Source organism: Amblyraja radiata, chromosome 26, assembly GCF_010909765.2.
Source record: "Amblyraja radiata isolate CabotCenter1 chromosome 26, sAmbRad1.1.pri, whole genome shotgun sequence".
Taxonomy (NCBI): domain Eukaryota; kingdom Metazoa; phylum Chordata; class Chondrichthyes; order Rajiformes; family Rajidae; genus Amblyraja; species Amblyraja radiata.
In genome coordinates this window covers 31581334-31602092 of record NC_045981.1, presented here as the reverse complement: position 1 = coordinate 31602092, position 20759 = coordinate 31581334, and the positions used below count along the sequence as shown (strand labels likewise).

The following is a 20759-nucleotide window of genomic DNA, read 5'->3' as shown; positions in this document are numbered from 1 at the left end:
TTTTGTGTTTATCTTCGGTTTTTTAAACCAGCATCTGCAGTTTCTTCCTACACCTAGAATCAGGGCTCCCAGTCTCAGAATAAGAATAAGCTGTTTAAGAATGAGAAGACGAGAAATTTCTTTAATTAGAGGATAGTGAATGTTTGAAACTCTACCTGGGAGGAGTATGGGGTCTCCGTTATTGAATTTAGTCGAAGCAACGATTGATAGATTTTTGTATATAAGCAAAATGTGGATTGTGCAGGAAAATGGTAGAAGATCAGCCATGATCTTCATGAATGGTGGAGCAGGCTAAAGCAGCCTCAGTCCTGTTCTTACTTCTTATGTTTTTATGCAACATGTTTAGATTTTAAATATATGTTCTAAGAACCATGAGGTGCTGCATGCACAATAAATAATGACCTAAAACAACTTCCTTGTGTTTGCGAGTGAAGAATAACCTTATTCCTGCTATAACTATAAAAATTCATGTTATTTTTACAAATTGAAAGGAACGTTTTCTGATAGATCAGTGATCGGGATGTGAACGAGGTGACAAGGTGGCATAGGGGCACAGTTTTAGAGTTGCTGCCTTACAATGCCAGACACCCGGGTTCGATCCTGACCACGGGTTATGTCTGTATGGAGTTTGTACGTTCTCCCTGTGATCTAGGGCAGTGGTTCTTAACCTGGGGGTCGGGACCCCCATGGGGGGGTCGTTTGGCGCTTTACCGGGGGACATGAAGGGGTCTTAAATAACATATCCATTTGTTGAGCCCATTTTTAGGAACCTAACAAAGGTACATAACACATACAGTATTTTGTTAACGTATGCGCGTACGTATGCCAAAAAGGTTAAGAACCACTGGGGGGTTTTCTCTGAGTGCTCCGGTTTCCTCCCACACTACAAAGACATTCAGGTTTTGTAGTTTAATTGACTTCGGTAAAGTTGTCCCTAGTGTGTAGGATAATGTTAATATACATGGTGATCGCTGGTCTCTGTGGACTCGGTGGGCTGAAGGGCTTATTTCCACGCTATCTCTGAAGTAAAGTTACTAAAGTAAAGTGTGGTTTCTATAGGGAATTATGTTGGTCTGCTTTCGTTGTTGGGAGTCTGTTTAACATACGACAAAATAGTGATTCTTGTAGAAACGCAGACATCTAAATAACATCTTGATCATCATTGGACAGATATATGGATACAAGGGGTTTAGAGAGCAAAAGGCAAAAGGAACAACTTGGTCGGCATGGACAACATGGTCTGAAGGGCCTGTTACCATGCATGACTGTGTAGTTTAGTTTAGAGATAGAGCATGGAAACAGGCCCTTTGGCCCACCGAGTCCACATCAACCATTAATCACCTGCTCACACTGGTTCTATATTATCCCACCTTAAATCCACACCCTACACACTCTACAGAGGCCAATTAACCTACAAACTCGTACATCTTTTGGATGCGGGGGGAAACTGGAGCACCCAGAGAAAACCCACACCGTTACAGGGAGAACGTGCAAACTCCACACAGACAGCACCCGAAGTCAGGGTCAAACCGAGGTCTCTGGCACTGTAAGGCAACAGCTCTACCAACTGCACCACTGTGCCACCATTATGATTTCAATAGCTAAGTATAAACTGCTGACCACAGATAATGTAGAGTTCAAAACAAAAATATTATAAATGTTAGAAATCTGAAATAGAAACAGAAAATATAGATAAATAAAAGATTAACACTTCAGGTTCATTGGAGGTTTCCTGCTGGTCTGGGAAAATAAGCAGTTTGCATCTAGAAAGCACAATGAGAACAAACTTAAGAAAACATCAAGTAACTACATTTCCAAAATGATCACATCAACCAGAACCTACATTAAAATGTAATTTCTGTCAAATCTTAATGTATGATTTCCTTTTACTGAGATTTAATCCCCCTCAGAATGTCAATGATAAACTCAACAAAATTAATGATTAATAAATCTTTTGGCATTGGGTTATTAAATTTGACACTCCTCCACAAGATTACTTCAATAAGGATGTTTTGCATGCTGAATGCAAAGCATCATTAGTGAATAAGTCAGACGGGTGCATTTATTTTACATGTGATAAAACAAAACCTGACTAAAACAATAAGTAAGCTTTGGATCCATTGATTTAGTGTAGATATACAGCACAGAAACAAGCACGTCAGCAACCGAGTCCATGTCGATCATCGATTATCCATTCACATTAGTTCTATGTTATCCCACTTTCGCATCCACTCCCTACGCACCAGGGGTAATTTACAGAGACCAATAAACCGGGTCTCTGGTGCTATGAGGCAGCAGCTCTACTAGATGCACCACTGTGCCACCCATAGTTTATTACACAAAATGCATACTAATGGCATTAAGTGACAATAAAGACCTGATTATATTCTGACACAACTTCTTACCGTGGTTGCTTCGATATTTTTGGTTACTTTATGCAAAAATTGATTCATCTCGAATAGTGAAAGGCCTGGTCGAGTGGATGTGGAGAGGGTGTTTCCACTAGTGGAAGATTAGGACCAGAGGCCATAGCCTCAGAATAAATGGATGTACCTTTAGAAAGGAGAATAGGAGGAATTGATTTAGTCTGATGGTGGTGAATCTGTGGAATTCTTTGCCACAGAAGGATGCGGAAGCCGTCAACGGATATTTTTAAGGCAGAGATTGACAGATTCTTGATTATTACGGGTGTCAGAGGGTATGGGGAGAAGGCAAGAGAATGGGGTTAAGAGGGCACAAATAGATCAGCCATGATGGAATGGTGGAGTGGACTTGATGGGCCGAATGGTCTAATTCTGCTCCTATAACATGAACCTATCTCTTTCTCTTTCACTATCCACATTGTCAAATTGCCCATTCAAGTTAACTTTGATGATATGGTCTTTAACATTTATAGTTTACGGAAATAATTATCAGTGTAACTCAAATGTCACTGTACCTTACTTGGTATAATAAGACAGCAGTGACATGGCAACCTAACGGAAGAAGGAAACGAGGCCGACCAAAACTCACATGGAGGCGAACATTCCAGAAGGATTTGGAAGCCCGGGACGCAAGCCTATCGAGGGTGGAAGACGTCGCACATGACCGAACAGAATGCTGAAAGCTCGCTGCCCAATGCACTCAACAGTGTGGGAGGAACTATGTCTAAGTAAGTAATTGGTACATGTGACAATAAACTGACCTTGAAAGCTTGAAAGCTTGTATCCTATGAAGTGAATTTTAAAATATATATATCTTTAATACTCTAAACAAAAAGTGATGGCAGGTTTGTTGAAAGATGCCAACACTCTGAGACACTGTTTTTGTGTTCTGCTAATAAATATCAAAGGTTGCTGCCTGTATTAAACCCTCATCCTTGTTAATATTCGGCGAACCACCAAAGATCGTCTGGACTACGTTTTCAAACTCGGTCACCTCAACACATGCAGGCTCTTCTTCAAAAGGCAACAAAGGAGAAACAAAGGTCATTGGTGAGCCCACACACATCCATTGTGTCACATACTTGTTGGTGTGCAACCAAATAGTAGTATTTAGGACAATTTGTCAACTCCTGTCACAGTAAAATGCTTCGGAACCATTCTCTCTACATAACATCAGCAAATTTGGAACAACAGCAAAAGCTGTGAAGAATTTAGATTTGTTTCTCTCTCTTTTTGTTGAGCTAAAGTAAATTTAAACGATTAATTTATAAAATGATTGAGTTACCAATTACATTGTTCAACATAAAATTCACATTTAGCAAATCCATAACTATCCATCATTTACAGGATTAATTTGATATTCATTTGGAATGTTTCTCTGAATCGGACACATTTGATAACTATTTAAGATATTAAAATGAACAATTTTTCAAAATCTGTTTCAAAAGATGTTAAAAAATGTTTTTAAGATAATCTCTTAAAAGAAAATAAACACTAATTGCTGGAGTAACTCAACGGGTCAGAGAGAACATCTCTGGAGAACATGGATAGGTGACATTTCAGGTCGGGGCCCTTCTTTCAGTCTGAAGAAGGGTCTCGACCCGAAATGTCAGCCATTCCTTCTCTCCAGAGATGCTGCCTGTCCCGCTGAGTTACTCCAGCATTATGTGTCTATTCCCAATCTGAAACCTCGCCTATCCATTTTCTTCAGTGATGTTGCCAGGCCCAGAGTTTCTCCAGCACTTTGTGTGTTTTTTTTGTCAACCAGCATCTTCAGTTCCTGGTGTCTGTCAACTATTTAATGAACTCAATTACAATGATCTAATATCACCAGTACTCACTTGGCCCCTGCAGTTGTTCTCCTCCATTGAAATCAAGGGAGAAGAAATTGCCGGCCCAGACCATACAGGTAAATTGTGTGTACAGTTTAGAGAGCTATAGGCAAAATGATCAACATTGCTCCGTTGTCAGTACATATGGCAATTAAACACATGACTCTCTTGAATGCATAGGATTAAAATAAATTCACGTATGCCCTTGATCAGGACTGTTATTTGATTTATGACTCAGTAGCAGCAGTTTAGTGGGATCACATGCAATGTGAAAAGTACTGATACTCTGCAAAGCCTGACATCCTGGCAAACTGTCATGTCTAACCTTGCAGTGAAATATGCCTTAATCAGTGAAGTGTGGAGCTATTATGAGCAAGTTTTGCATATTGTACTGCTGGATTACATATATTCTTATTAGTGTCCTTCTTCCCTGCCAAATTTAGCGTGTTTTGAAAATGTGAAAGTAACTCGAATATAAGACGCTCAGAACAATTTCCCTTTTGTTAAGATTCCAAGTTTCATGGAACATTTTGAAATCAAGATGCCAGGTGCATACTTAAGTCCATTAAATTCTACTCAACGTTGCTAAAACAGATTATCTGGTCATTATTACACTGCCACTCATGGGAATTTCTTTTGACCAAATTGGCTGTCACGTTTCCTATATCAAAACAGTGACTGTTTCATTGCGTTTGGAATGTCTGCAAAAGGGAAATGGAAGGTGCCATACAAGTGCAAGTCTTTCTTTCTGCACAAAATAATATTTCCCAGGATTACCAAGCTATTGAAAAAAACAGACATTTAAATGAATGCAGAATTGCTATGCAGTCATCCTATAAAACATTGACAAACATAGAAGCCTTATACCACTGTTATAAACTTACGACTAATTTTCATTTATGTTGCTCGCTCTATCTATTAATGGATCAGTTATATGCAAGAGCCTAAAGAACTCATGGACCAGGGGTACACAGAGCACTAGGATGTCCACATCAGAACTACTAAATCCACCAAACATTTATAGGGATATCTACTCGTACATTTATTAAGAAAATCCAGCTATACTAAATAATATATAATAATTTAGATAGAGAAGGGAAACTAATAGTCTTAATGCAACATGGACATATCTTTAGAAAGGAGATGATGAGGAGTTTCTTTAGTCAGAAGTGAATCTGTGGAATTCATTGCCCCAGACGGCTGTGGAAGCCATCATTGTGTATTTTTAAGGCGGAGGTTGACAGATTCTTGATTAGTAAGGATGTCAAGGGTGATGGGGAGAAGGCAGGAAAATGGGGTTGAGAGGGAAAGATAGATCAGCAATGATTGGATGGTGGAGTAGACTCGATGGGCCAAATGGCCTAATTCTGCTCCTATGACATGAACATGCTGCAAATCATTCATTCATCTACTTCACTGTCTCATATTGGAATATATTAGTGTCCCTTGTACAGGCACCTTGTGTTTTACACCTGTATAGTTTATTTGTTTTTAGAATAACGTGCTTGTTCATTTAATACCTAAGCCTGATCTAAGCGCTCATATTTTTTGATTAGGAATAAATTTACACCTGGCAGCATAGTCACGTATATGTTCAATTTACACGTTTTTGAATTTCAGGCTGATTTTCAAGAACGTGACCCCCGTGTAAAACACCAGGCACCTGTACACCGGGAGTTAATATCACCAGAACATCTGCCGTGATTATGTCCTCAGAATAAACATGAAAACAATAACAGGTACATGGATGGGAAAGGTTTAGAGGGATATGGGCCAAATGTCTACAAATATGACTAGCTTGGGGCATCTTTGTAGGCAAGGACGAGTTGGGCTGAAGGGAATGTTTCTGTGTTGTATGAATCTATGACTCTAATAAATTAAACTACAGGTTACAAACCCATTTTACACATGAGTCACTCTCAGAGCATCACTTATATTTGTGAGGAAATTTCAGTGGTTGACAGAACACACCATTTACAAATAATATATCTGGGGAGGGAATTTAGGCTTCCTTCTTTCAAGCTAGGAAACTGTCACCCACACACTAATTAACCAGAGTGGCCTCTGTTGTTGCCTCCTGTTTGACTTTTCAGGTCCGTATAAAACATTCACGTTTGAGGAATGAATACATCAAAGTCTTATTTCCGTGTGTAAGCAACAACTCCTTTTGATGCCATCTCAATCTGACCACCCAGTATTCTCTTCTGTAACTGCCTAATGCTTGCATTACTCGGTGGGACTGCCACCCACGTAAGAATATTTCTTGTCAATCCTTTTGAGCAAAAAGGTCCCCTTAATTTAAATATCAGTTGAATAGTAAAAGCACAGGCAGCTAATGACTCCTTGAAAATTATTAACATTCTCTTTAGACTGTGCTGCGCCAATAATACTTTATGATATAATTAATTCGACAACTGTTATTCATGCATTTAACATTTAATGAAAGTAACTTTCGAGTAACCCCAATAAGGAATTGGAAGGTAATAGTTAAATTATTTTAGTAAGTCAGCAAGTGAATGATTTTTACTTGGCTGACAAAACAGCTTTGTAATTCTAACATAATTACTACAACAGTGTTTAAAATGAGCTATAATCATTTAAAAAGCAACCGTTCCAGCCTTTGTAAAATATAATGTTCTGGCTTCAGCCACTGTTAACCTGCTAATAAATTTGGAAACCATTATTCTGTGTTTTACAACTGAGTTAACAACATTCCCTTCAAGACAGAAACAATTTGGAACTACTCAGGATGCAAAAATTTGCAAGGCTCATTCTCAAGAGGCAAAAGGGGTGGTAAATTACTTGCTAAATAGATTAATTGTAGGAGGAACTGCACTCAGCAGGCTTTGAGATGATTAAGCCCTGGGAAATTCATTCACCAAATACCGAGGCCCTTAGTTCTCATGTGTGTTTTACCTCTGGTTGAATTTTCAGTTGAAAAATGAGTGGGGCGCCCTTCAGTTGAGGTGCTGAGTTTGATTAACTTTTTGGCAACTTAAGAAAGTTTCTTAATAGAAAATAAAACTGGATTTGATTCTGTGGAGGACAAGGTCCCAAAAGGGTAGTCCCTAACAAATCCCGGATTGTACTTACCACTGTCTGGAGTTTGGCAACAAAACACAATGGCATCATGTATGTATACACTTTACAGGCTGAACTCTTATTCACGGTAGGAAGAGGTTTCAGGCATAATGAGCCTTGTAGAACAAGATTGAAGTTTCTTAATTAAGTCAGCTGAAAGACAGTTTGAGCAGCCTTCTTCTTAGATCCCTTAACCCCTAAGAGTAGTGATCATCGAATCAAAGCATGAAAATCGAGCTTGCAATTTTTTATTTATTGTGCTCTGTGCATTGCAAGGCCTCTTCAGCTCTCTCGCTGTTTCAGTGATTTTAGGCATGTTTCTGGTTTAAAAACAAGTAACAAAGGGTCTTCTTGTGTGTCACGGAAGCCTTCCAGTAGGGCTGAATTTCATTCCTTTGCACTGCAAAGCAGCGTAGTGTCTGGAGAGCTATTTAGCAAGATTCATCACATTTACATGTCTATACGAAATCAAAGGGTACATTAAAACATATCTAAGTATTAATACCACACCAGGATTCAGATGCGAACAATTAAAATAACAATAAACAATTATGTGAAATTGCATTCCCTTGACCAATTTAATTATCAGATACTTGTCTCTCATCAAACTTCCCTTTATTTTGACTTAAGCAGCCTTCTATAACTGCTGTGAAAATCTCGATGAACATAATCCCTCTTCTACTGCAGTCCCTTTATAATAATGGTTCTCCAAACAAGAACCAATTGTTTTCACGCGTTAAGTCACGGAGTTTGAATTGCTTTAGTTTTTCTGCTTTAGCAGCTGTGTGGGGTGGGGGACAAGGTGGCAGGGGGAGGCACCCAGGTCTTGTGGTCTGGGGGATCCAGACTCACAGAAGCCAGATATCACAGGAGTTGCCTTTTAAAACTTTTCATCGTGACCTGGCACGGGAGACAGAGAGACCATCAAAGATACCTTCTGCCTCACAGCACCAGAGATTCCCCGGGTTCAATCCTGACCTCATGTGCTGTCTGTGTGATGCTGGTTCATTCTTTCTGTGACCACGTGGGTTTCAAGAGTCCAGAATCTTTCTATTGTCATATGTATCGAAACGGAACAATGAAATTCTTACATGTGTTTCTTACTTGTGTTTACGTTTCCCCGGACATCCCGTAGATGTGTGGGTTTGTAGGTTAATCAGCCTCTGTAAATTGTCCCTAGTGTGTAGGGAATGGATGGGAAAGTCGGGAAAACTAGTATTGAAGGGGTGATTAGTGATCAGTGTGGACTCGATGGGTCGAAGGGGCTGTTTCCATGCTGTCTCTATAAATTAAAACAAAGAGCAATAATTTAACTGTTTGCTGCCCTAAACTCTACTTGTCCCCATTTTCCTTTTTACCAACTATAATTCCTGCGTTTTTGTGATTTTTTTCCCCCTGCCTACTCATTAGTGATGCCAAGCAACATTCAACAGACAAAGATTTGTGCCAAACAAAGGGAAGAGAGAGAAAGAGAAAAAAAGGGGGGAATAAAGAATTCTCCGTTCCCTTCTCTGTAGGATTCATTAATATCCTAAACTGTTGGCACAGCCTAAAACAGTCATATGGTAACAAAGCACTGACTGACTCGAGAGTCTGGGATCTTCAAATAAACCTTGCAGTCTGTCATGACCACTAGGAAGCAGAATTAGTGCAATATTAGCTGACCTTCATTCTGTTATTTCTTCAAGCCTGACAGCTATACTCTGCTTACTGGTTACTAGGTCCCCTGTGGAAAAATGTAAGCATTTCCCAGGCAATTCAATGGCAGTTTGGGAAGCAAATAAAACCAATCTTGATTCAATATTTTTCACCTCTTATTATGCTGCTCTACTTTTCATTTAGTTGAAGACCACCGCTGTAAAAACAATGCTTTAGGTTAATATTTCCTCCTGAAATGGAGATACATACTACAAAAGATATACTGCCACTATCAATCCAACCACAGTGTTGTGATGCAGAGAACAATAAGATTTTTACTTTCCAGCCATGGCATGTTGAATTGCTGTTCTTAATAATGCAAATTCAAAGCGAACAGCTACAGTGATCTGCATTTTTGCACGGAAAGGACATGTTTGTTGTGAGAATCGCTAATTATCAAACAAAAAATACTTTTAAATGTCAAAGCGTAGAATTATGAGGTGTTAATGAATAAAGGCGAAAGTGGTGACAAAGAAAGTAGTAGAATGAGATCACATGCATGCTGTATCTGTCAACTAAACTGAACTAAAGGGAACTGAATTGAACTAAACTAAACTAAGCCAAAGTCGTTAACGGTATACAGGATGGAAAAAGGAAAATAATTTTATCGATCATCTGACGGATTAAAAGATTTCAGAAATACAGTGGGAAATTTGCTTCCTTTTTTGAGGACAAGTGGAATTTAAAATTTTACAATGTATAAGAAAAATTGGGCGAACAAAACTAAACTAAGCCAGAATCATTAAAGACATGCAGGATGAGAAAGGAAAACAATTTTATAGATCACTTGACAGATCAAAAGATTTCAGAAAAACAGTGGAAAAGTGGATTCCTTTTTCTGAGGGTAAAAGGGATTTAAAAATTTAAAATGCAAAGGTAAAGTTGGGAGAATAACTAATTACATTAATGATGGATGACTTTGGCAGAAGCATTGCGCTCTTGGGAAGCTACACTGCCTGGGTGCAGGTCATGTGTGTGTGCATGGTAACAGCTGCTGGGCCCTTGTAGAGGGCAGGGAGGTGAGAATTACTGTCAATGAATCCTCACTTAGTATTTGCACAGCTGCATATGCAAATCACATCATAAAGACAGGGCTTCTTCTTTTGTCATACAAAAGGCTTCGAACAACAGTATATTCACATTCAACTACTAAATACTACTTCTGATGGACAAATGGGGAAAAAGGTTAAGGAGACCACGTTTAAGGGAAATCCAGTTAAAAAACATCATGCATGCCACCTTGTGGATCGAGGGGTCTGTATTGCACACATCCACCTACCCCAAGATGTTGACTTCCTATCTACCAGTTTGACACGTCTTGTTTCATTCTGAATTCTGGAGTCCGTTTTATCCACCAAATGTGTAAGGTCATCGATGATTTCTGCGCAGAAAGAAAAAGAAGGAAAAATATATATATTAGTTTTCGAGTTGCCGTTATGTCAGAGCCCCGGGTTGATTATGAATGAAAGACAATTATGGCAAGAACGGCGAAATGCAATACAGTCACAATGGCACATTAGGATGAACTGGTAAAGCAATGCTAAGCTAAAATCTCCACACACAACTGAAGGAATACCAAGAAGAACATAGGCTTTCAATAAACTTCTCCAATTACACTTTCTAAATACATTCTGGAAGTCATCAGTGGACTGCTCGTTGTGCGCTAGGTTCAGCATTCATCTATTCTGTGTTATTAACACTAATTGCAGAGTCTCTAGCTCACACTTTTACTTCCAAAGTAAGACACTGGCTAAAAGGATTCATTTTACAAATTAAATGGAGATTCCTACAATTCTTTTCTTGCTCGAAACAGAGACGACAATTGCCAGAGATGAACTGCACTTTGATCGAAACGAAAGTTGAGCCAAATTCTAATAGTTTTACTTTTCTGTGAATGAACATTAAAAGCAAAATCATAGGCCGGACGTCTCTGAATTTTGTGGTAAAGAAAAGAACGCAAAACAAGTGCGCCCATTACTATCCAATTATTCATTATCTAAGCACAGAGTAATATTTGGATGTAGAATGCATCTTTGTCTAAACTATGATCGCCGAGGCAATAGTTTGGCATTGAAAGGATTTATCCAGAATAAAAAGCAGTGTGCTTGCAAATGTCAAGTCCTTTCAGCATTTGAAAACCATTTTAAGAATTTGCGCACAAATGTCAAAAGTAAAATTCTTTACAATGATTGTCACCTGAAGTACGCTATTTCGCATTCCTCATGTGTACTATTTACTTTGAAATCCTTGCCTTTTGGATACTTGATTCGCAAGGTATTTGAAGACGGACAGCCGGTGTCAACATCTCTTAAATGTTTCAGGAAGGTCATGAAAATATCTGATCACAAATCACTCCTTGGTGAACTGAACCTACCTGCAAACAACCAGTGAGCTAAACTTACAGACTAACCAGCTGTTTGATGCAAGCTATTTCTTTAAGTCATTTATGGATTTTCTCCCTCCAGGGTGTAGACTGACAAGAAAATTCCACAATGAAATGTGGACTCGGTCCTAGAGTTAGACATTTGTTTTAAATTGATGGCCGTCAAAACTTTTTACATATTTATATGCCGAGACTTCAAATTATAACAAATAATAAACTTGTCAGCAAAACAAAACAAGGTCAAAACCCCTAATAAACATTGTAACAAATTCTTAAAGTATGCGTGTAAATATTAGCAAAGTTTTTGCTTTCGAATTATTCTGAAACTGTTAAATCAAATATATTGGTGATTCAACACAGATTTCTTTACTGACCAAAATTAGTAACAGGTAAAGGATTGTAAGGTCATTGTTTTTGATATTGTATTACTAATGATATTATGGTACAGAAATGTCATTTTTGCTGACTTCCAGTGCTTTTGCAATATTCTAATACTCACATCACGAGCAAGACAAAACGAACAACCGTCAAACAATCAGCACATTTTAAACATTGATTGTCATCTGCAACTACAGTGGGAGGTGGAAATGTAGGTGGTCAGCATACAAAATCAAAATCAGTCATTTATGGAGCAGTTTTTTAATTTCAGAAAGCATTTGTTCTTGAGTTCCAAGGTGGAGAAATTGTCCCATTTATTTCCATTCCTAACCATATCCCCATGTACAAAATCTGCTGGCCACCAGAATAATTAAAAAAACACATTCTACTCAGGTGAAAGTTTAAAGAATCTCTTTAATTCTCGCGTCACCTAAATCATCGTTTCCACACACATATAAACATAATCCAGGACCTAACAAAATACGGTACTGGTTTGAAGCTTTTCACAAACGCACATGATTACTCCGGTAATAGTTTAACCAACCATTTGGTTTGGGTTTTTTGTGAGATACATCTGTAGGGAGACCATTTTATGAAATTTTGATTCAACATTGTGGAAAATAATTCTTACATTGTGTTAAAAACTGTGATTCGAATATCCATCGAATGTGCTAACAAATGTTGAACCTCCCCCTTTTATTAATATCTTGAGCAAACAGGAAGTTCAAACACACTGAAAAATAATTGTGCTGCATATGCAAAATGTCCTCTGTGTATTTCTGCACAAAAAAGTATGATACAGAGCTACAAAATATTCTTGATGGTTATAAATTCCTCCCTGCACCAGTTTCAGATATGTAGTGCAGTCTAAACATGCATTCCACCAAGAAAAAAAAAGTATTGAGACACTGACACACAGATGACCTTGAGTTTCATGTCAAGCTTTTGCAATATACCAAACAGGCCAAAAAAATGCAGCGTTTAAAGAAAGCGCCTCTGGTTGACCGGATGTAGATTCAGTTCTTATAATATCCTGTGTTTTTCTACAGCTCTGGAAAAACTCCAGCGTACTAAAGGGGAAACAACCAGAACTTTCAGTGGTTTGCCTAAATGTTTTACAAAACAGTTACTGAGGAAGCAGTCTGACAAGTGAAGCAAGACTAACCCAAAAGAAAAGTGCAGGATCGGTAAACTCTTCAAACCTAATAAACATTTCAGTGAAAAACTCAGTGAAAAACTCTTTCAACCTACTCCACAATATGTGAAACCATGCTTTATTCCGCTCCAAGGATAAATAGTTGTGCCACATGCAATTTTCCGTATGGTGGCTGATCAATATTCAGATACTTTACAATGCAGAACTGTTACCTTTTACACCACGTTGGATAGGCTCCTTACATTAATTTAATTTACCTTTATTTGGATTTTCCAAAATAGTTGCACATTATTGCATATTTCAAACAGTGAAACTTAGCGAAAAGCAGTGATATTTTGTAGTACTGTCTCCTGCTCCCTACCTATCCACTCAGCTTTCAACTGCACTGGAGGTTCGATGACAACTTGTGAGGCCCCATCACTCTCGTGTGCTTGGTTGCACAGGACAGGACACAATAGCCTGGCCAGTGGAAAGGCTAGTCATCGCATGTTTGCATCAGAAAAAATGTGCTAAATACTCCCATCAAAATTCAGGTTCTTTTCGTTGTTAAGGACAAAGAATGAAAAGCTCGCATGGGAAACGGCTTATTTCGTTTGCCGACTGCAATCTAGTCTTCCAAAACACATTATAAAAATTCACAGAAGTTAACCACTGCTTTACAAATGTTTTTCACTCACAGTTCTGCTGTTAAGCCTAAATCATCCTTTTCCTCAATGAAGCACAATGCAGATTGAACAAATTGTGTTTCTCCAAAAGGCGTGACTTGAGGCAAAAATGTCTTTTTTTTTGAGGCCGCACAATGTACCGACTAGTCCAAGTAGAAGCCTCGTCTATCTTTCTCTCTTTCTTGGGAGGCACCTCAGGACTTGCCTCCACAACCGATCAGTGGTTATGGAGGCAATGTGTGGGACCCACACTCTGGTGTGCGCAAGTGCTTGATGGATGAATAACTGTTCTATGCATTGGGTTCCTGTGTCCTCTAGAAAAACAAAAGCAAATTCTTCGATACCATCCAGGATGCCTCTTAAGGTCATAAGGTCATGTGATATGAGTGGAATTAGGCCATTCGGCCCATCAAGTCTACTCCACCATTCAATCATGGCTGATCTATCTCTCCCTCCAAACCCCATTCTCCTGCCTTCTCCCCATAACCTCTGACACCTGTACTAATCAAAAATCTATCTATCTCTGCCCTAAAAATATCCACTGACTTGGCCTCTACAGCCTTCTGTGGCAAAGAATTCCACAGATTCATCACCCTCTGACTAAAGACATTTCTCCTCGTCTCCTTCCTAAAAGAACGTCCTTTAATTCTGACTTCACGTTCAGTGGTCATGGGGCATGGATTCCCACTGTACCTGGGGAGGTTATATGTTTCCAAGTAATATTAAGGCAGCAATATACTGCCTCATAAGGCTAGAGACCCAGGTTTGATCCTGACCTCGGATGCTGTCTATGTGGATTTTACATATTCTCCCCGTGACCGTGTGGGTTTCCTTCAGGTGCTCTGGTCTCCTCCCACATCCCAAAGACATGTGAGTTTGTAATTTAATTGGCCTTCATAAAATGGCCCCAGTGCGTAGGGAGTGGATGAGAAAGTGGTATAACATAGAACTAGTGTGAACAGATGATCGATGGTCAGCGTGGACTCGGTGGAATGTTGTGTCTCAAAACTAAAGATTTGAGAACATTTTTGATTTAACCCCCAAAAAGACACAAAGTGCTGGAGTACCTCAGCAATTCACGCATTCTGGAGAACATAGATAGGTGACGTTTCGGGTCACCTGGTATAATGGACCAGTGTTCTAGGAGTCTATTGTCATGGATATAAACAACTTGGCCTGCCCATCGGTGCTGAGTGAGTGTGACTGGGATCTTAATCCTGCAGATCTTGACCTGGGAGAAGACGATGTCCTTGGTTCACTTATCCTGCGAAGTTCCCCACAGCCATCAGACTATTAAACTCAACTCAAACAAAACTCTGAACATTAATAGCCCATTACACTTTATCTGTTTATTTATGTGTGTGTATATATATATATATATATTCAATGGTATATGGTCACACTGATCTATTCTGTATTTATTTATGCTACCTGTACTATATTCTGTTGTGCTGAAGCAAAGCAAGAATTTTATTGTCCTATCTGGAACACATGACAATAAACTCTCTTGAATCTTGAAGCTTGAATCTTGAATCTTGAAGCTTGAATTTTGAATCTTGAAGCTTGAATCAATTGATTAAGTAAGCTTTATTTTAAATGTGATCCTATAGTTTGTAAAGCAGAAAAAGGATGTGCCTGAGTAACTCAGTGGGTCAGGCCATATCTCTGGCGAAAAAGAATAGATGGCATTTCGGGATGGAACCTTCTTCAGACCTCTACTTTGAGTTTGAAGAAGGGTTCCGACCCAAAAAGTCACCCATTCCTTCTCTCCATGGATGCTGCCTATCCCGCTGAGTTACTCCAGCATTTTGTGTCTATCTTCGGTATAAGCCAGCAGCTGCAGTTCCTTCCTACAGAAAAAGGTTTGGATTTGTTTAATTTGTTTTTGCATCACATAGCATGGTTTTAAAGGAGTATTCTTCCTCGGGTTTTTTGACCGAAGATTGATTGAAAAATACAAATAGAAACAGGCCCCTCGGCCCACCGAGTCCATGCTGGCCATTAATCACCCGTTCACCCTAGTTTTATGTTATTCCACTATCTCGTCCACTCCCTAATCGTCCACTAGTGGACAATTTACAGGTGGACAATCAACCTACAAATCCGCACGTCTTTGGGATGTGGGAGGAAACCAGAGCATCTGGATGAATCCCACGCGGTCGCAGGGAAGACGTGCAAACTCCACGCAGACGGCAATGAAGGTCAGGATCAAACCCGGGTCTTTGGCACTGTAAGGTAATGGCGCTACCAGCTGAGACACTGTGCCAAGGTGAGAGAGAGACAGAGAGACCAAGCCTATTATGGCTCCACTAACTAATGCCCCTGTCCCACTTAGGAAACCTGAACGGAAACCTCTGGAGACTTTGCGCCCCACCCAAGGTTTCCGTGCGGTTCCCAGAGGTTGCCGGAAGTTGCAGGTAGTGGAAGCAGGTAGGGAGACTGACGGAAACCTCGGGGAACCGCACGGAAACCTTGGGTGGGGTGCAAAGTCTCCAGAGGTTTCCGTTCAGGTTTCCTAAGTGGGACAGGGGCATTAGTGGGACAGGGGCATTAGTATACTTGAACACCAGGGTGGAGACTTCACCATTATATCCATAATATACAATCAGGCATAAGGCAATCAAATATTTCTGGGCAAGAATACTGTCAATTATGACATGGTTTTCTCCCTCCAGTGTCTTCTATATTGCTTCCAATTCATCCAAAACAGGTCATCGTCTCTTGTTTTTGCATTAACTGTTAGTTATCACCCACTATGAGCAGACTATAAAAATGTTCAAAGAATGCCCTCCCCACCTATTTCTCTCCTCCCCTCCTGGTACTTTCCTACCTCTAGCTTCACAATTCGCAACTCTTCCACCCAGTCTCACAACCTTTTGTTTTTGTCTATGGCCCTTGTTCCAACTATCTGCCTATCAAACATCCCCCCTCGCTTGCATCCACCTATTACCTACCATGCTTTGTCCTGCCTCTCCCCTCCTCTAGCCCCTCCAATCAGTCTGAAGAATGGTTTCGTCCTGAAACGTCATCTCTCTGTGTTCTCCAGAGATATTGCCTGACCTGCTGAGTTAGTCCAGCACTTTGTGTCCTTCTGTGTTTAATTAAAACATTAGTTTTGTTATTCCCTTCAATCCTTTCTCCTGGTAAAGGGGCTGTGTAAAAATATCAAGATAGAAACAATATGTAGAAGTTGTGCGTGGTTTTTAATTTTTTATATATATTGGCCCATATTACTGGATATAATTTTGGACAATCACACACACTAGGTTCATTTACATTTCCCGACAGTTCAACTAAATGTTCCCTTGAATCAGTCCCACTCATTGTGTTTGCACAAAGCCCTTCCTCCGTGAGCTACCTTGACAACAACATATACAGAACAATGCGTTGTTGAGTCTGCATTCTTAGAGAAAAGCTTTCTTGGAATACCCAGTCACATGCAATTTGAAAGAAAGCACAGTTATATCGGAACAAATGTTCAAATGAAATAAAATCTTGAAGATCCTTTATAAACAAGTATGTTCAAAAATCAGAAGTGCATTATATCTGAACTGCTTCTGAATGAAGTCATTTTCATTCCATTGTGTATTCTCTAGACTTTGGTTAACATCTTTGATATAATGTAATTTTGGCATGCTGTGCTTATTGTGATGACAAATATAAGATTACGTTGTGGAATAGTGTTACAACCAAACCCGTAAAGTTGATTTTTTTCTGCATTGAAACCTGAAGATGTATCTGACATCAAAATGAGATTTTAAGCCGTGACTATCGACAAATAAAATCAATTCCACTTTTTTCAAAACAGAGACCACAACAGTCATGATCCAACCAGCACCCTGTGCCACACTCCTATTTATGGAAGTTTAATTGCATTCATTACTTACAATGTTACCCATATTAGAACAGCAGTTACAATTGAAAGAGTACGTCATCGGTTTTAGACAGACCACTTTAACATACACTGATACTAAATAAATGAAAATCTTTCTTCCTTCTTTGCTTGCTATTCTCAAAATCTGCCCTTCATAAATAAAACTCTTTCACTAAATCCCAGTCCTATTTCAATAAAATCTGTATATTTTGATATTGGCTATTTAGGGTGGCACAGTGGCATAGCTGGTAGAGCTGCTGCCCTAGAGCGCCAGAGACCTGGGTTTGATCCTGTCCTCGGGTGATCCCTGTTTGGAGTTTGCACGTTCTCCCTGTGACCTTCTGAATTTCCTCCCGGTGCTCCGGTTTCCTCCCACATCCAAAGATGGTTATTTGAAAAAATTGACACTAATGTGCAGGGAATGGATGTGGAGGTGGAATAACATAGGATTAGTGTGAACGGATGATCGATGGTTGACAAAGTCTCGGTGTGCCAAAGGCATGTTTACATGCTGTACCTCCAAAACTAAAACGTAAATATATTTAACATCACCTGTACCTCTTCAAAAGGACTCAACCCTTCATTGGGTCTCATGTTCCAGAACAAAGCCTAGGCTCTAATGAGTCCATTTTCATTTTTTCTCTCCACTACTCACAATGATTCTTTTGGCTCATTCTCAAATCTTTTCACCCTTCTACCCTCTCCTCATTCATTCAAATTCTACCTCGTCCGACCTTCTGCCATCATGCTTACGATCTGGAGATTTCTAGGTCAATCGTGTAAAATGCAGTATTTGTTTTAATATATCATTGCTAAAGTTCATCCAATCATGTTGTTTTCACTAACCAGCTAATCTCATCATTAAAAACACAATATTAAGAACAAATCGTTTAAGAAGGAACTGCAGATACTGGAAAATCGAAGGTAGACATAAATGCTGGAGGAACTCAGCGGGTGAGGCAGCATCTATGGAGCGAAGGAAATAGGCAACGTTTCGGGTCGAACCCGAAACGTTGCCTATTTCCTTTGCTGCCTAGATGCTGCCTCACCCGCTGAGTTTCTCCAGTATTTTTGTCTACCTACCATTAAGAACAATTTATAGACCAAGACCAAAAATTATTGACTGACGTCAAGTAACTCTGAAGCAAATGTTCGAGATATAAGGGTCTGCAGATGCTGGAATCTTGAGTAAAACACAAAGTGCTGGGGTTACCCAGCTGGTCAGGCAGCAGCTGTAGAGGGAATGGATAGGCGACGTTTTGGTTCAGGACCCTTCTTCAAACAATGAAGTTATAAGTCTGAAAAAGGGTCCTGAACTGAAACATCACCGATCCATTCCCTCCACAGACTTTGCATGACCCCCTTTGAATTACTCCAGCACTTTGTACTTTTCTCTAAAACACTCACTTTACTCCTGAGAAGGAACAAAATCAAGATTATGTTATTTGTTATGGTTTGCAACATGGAAGAAAATCTAGACAGAAATGGATATTGAATACAAACTGGCATAAATGCATAAACTTCACTCATTTTTACTTTTACCAATCTTTGTCCTTTGACATTTGAAAGAGCAAATGGAAAAGCTACGTGGAGCAGGTGTTCAAAGTAACATTAAAACTGGTGCGCATCAGGAGACATGTCAAGGTTGATTTCATGAGCGCAACTTTAGTACAGCTTTTACATTCTCAGCTAACAAAATTACACAGAAACATGATTAACAGTAAAACTATGTCTTGATTACAAGGAGGAGGTAACAGAAAGAGTGATTAGGTAAAAAAACAAACTAGGTCTTGATTACAGAATAAAATGATTATCCACATCTAACTTAGTTGACAGTAGATCTAATTTTTAGTTACAATGGTGGGTGCATGCTATAACATAATCAATGAAGTTCCTGGAACTTGGGTGCCATCACTGCTGCATTCCATGTCTCTACTTTTAGGCTTTGTCTGCGGTTCCCTGTCACCATATTAGCACAATCCACATTCCTTTTTACTAATAATTAGCCCTCACTATTCTTTCCCCTACAAAGCAGCACGGTGGCACAGCGGTAGAGTTGCTGCCTCACAGCACCAGAGACTCGGGTTCGATCCTGACTACCAGTGCTGCCTGTACGGAGTTTGTACGTTCGCCTCGTGACAGCGTGGGTTTTCCCCGGGTGCTCCGGTTTCCTCCCACACTCCAAAGATGTATAGGTTTGTAGATTAATTGGCTTTGGTAGAAAAAAATTGTAATTGGTCCCTAGTGTGTGCTAGTGTAATGGGGATTGCTGGTCGGCACAGACTCGGTGGGCCCAAGGGCCCGTTTCCATACTGTGTCTCTAAACTAAACTAAACTAAACTAAACTAAACTAAACAACATTGATAAATGTTGAAGATGAAGAAAGAAGTGGAAATCTGAAATGAGTGTCTGAGTGCAAGTACGACTGCAACTCTTATCCTTAAACAGAGGTAGCCAGTACAGAGCAAGTAAATCGAGCACATACTTTCTCATATCAACCGATTCACGGCTGGTCCAGCAATCAGTCAGCATGAGAATAAACACATCAGTCAGATGGCAAAACAAAACCAAAATAAATAACCCTCCAACATCTGTGCATGTCTGAACATGAAAGCGTTGCGGCAATTATGGACAAGACTCAATCAAGCAAATAGTTTCGGAACGCGAACAGGGAAGTGTACAAAAGGAACAATTCTTCAATTTCACACACTGCCATTCTATCAAAGCTGGTTTGAGTCAAACTGTCGCACTCCCGCCTGTTTGAATGCCGCTTGCTATTTCCCCTTTCAACTAAAGCACAAATACCACTTGCAGTGGGCATACCAGCAGAGGTGACAGGAAAATGCTGAAACTTAATCATAATATGTAAAGTCACATTTAGAAACAGATGTATTTTCTCCCCAAGGAACTGAGTTCAAAGCCTCTAATTATAACAGATGTTCATTGTAACTTTTGTTTCAACAGTTGATATTCCCCTTAATGGAATGTTATTTCAAAAATGCAAGCCATACTTCTATAAAACACCAGCATTACCATTTATTTCTAAACTGTAAAGTATTATCCACCCCAATACTGTAATGATATAAGCAGGTTTTGGGAATGGAGAAGGAATACTTTGTGTTAAATTAAAAATGAAAAATGTATTAAGATAACAATAAAACAACACCAATACTTGAGCGGCATGGTGGTGCAGCGGTAGAGTTGCTGCCTTACAGCACCAGAGACCCAGGTTTGATCCTGACTACGGGTGCTGACTGTGCGGAGTTTGT

At 39.5% G+C, this 20759-nt stretch overlaps 1 protein-coding gene across 1 annotated transcript in view; it reads right to left on the bottom strand.

Annotated features, from left to right (window-relative positions):
• stx8 (syntaxin 8) overlaps window positions 1–20759 on the bottom strand; it is a 172004-nt gene that overhangs the window by 34684 nt on the left and 116561 nt on the right. Inside the window, 1 exon segment of the mRNA XM_033044615.1 lies at window positions 10314–10415. Within this exon segment, the coding sequence (XP_032900506.1) occupies window positions 10314–10415 (102 nt within the window).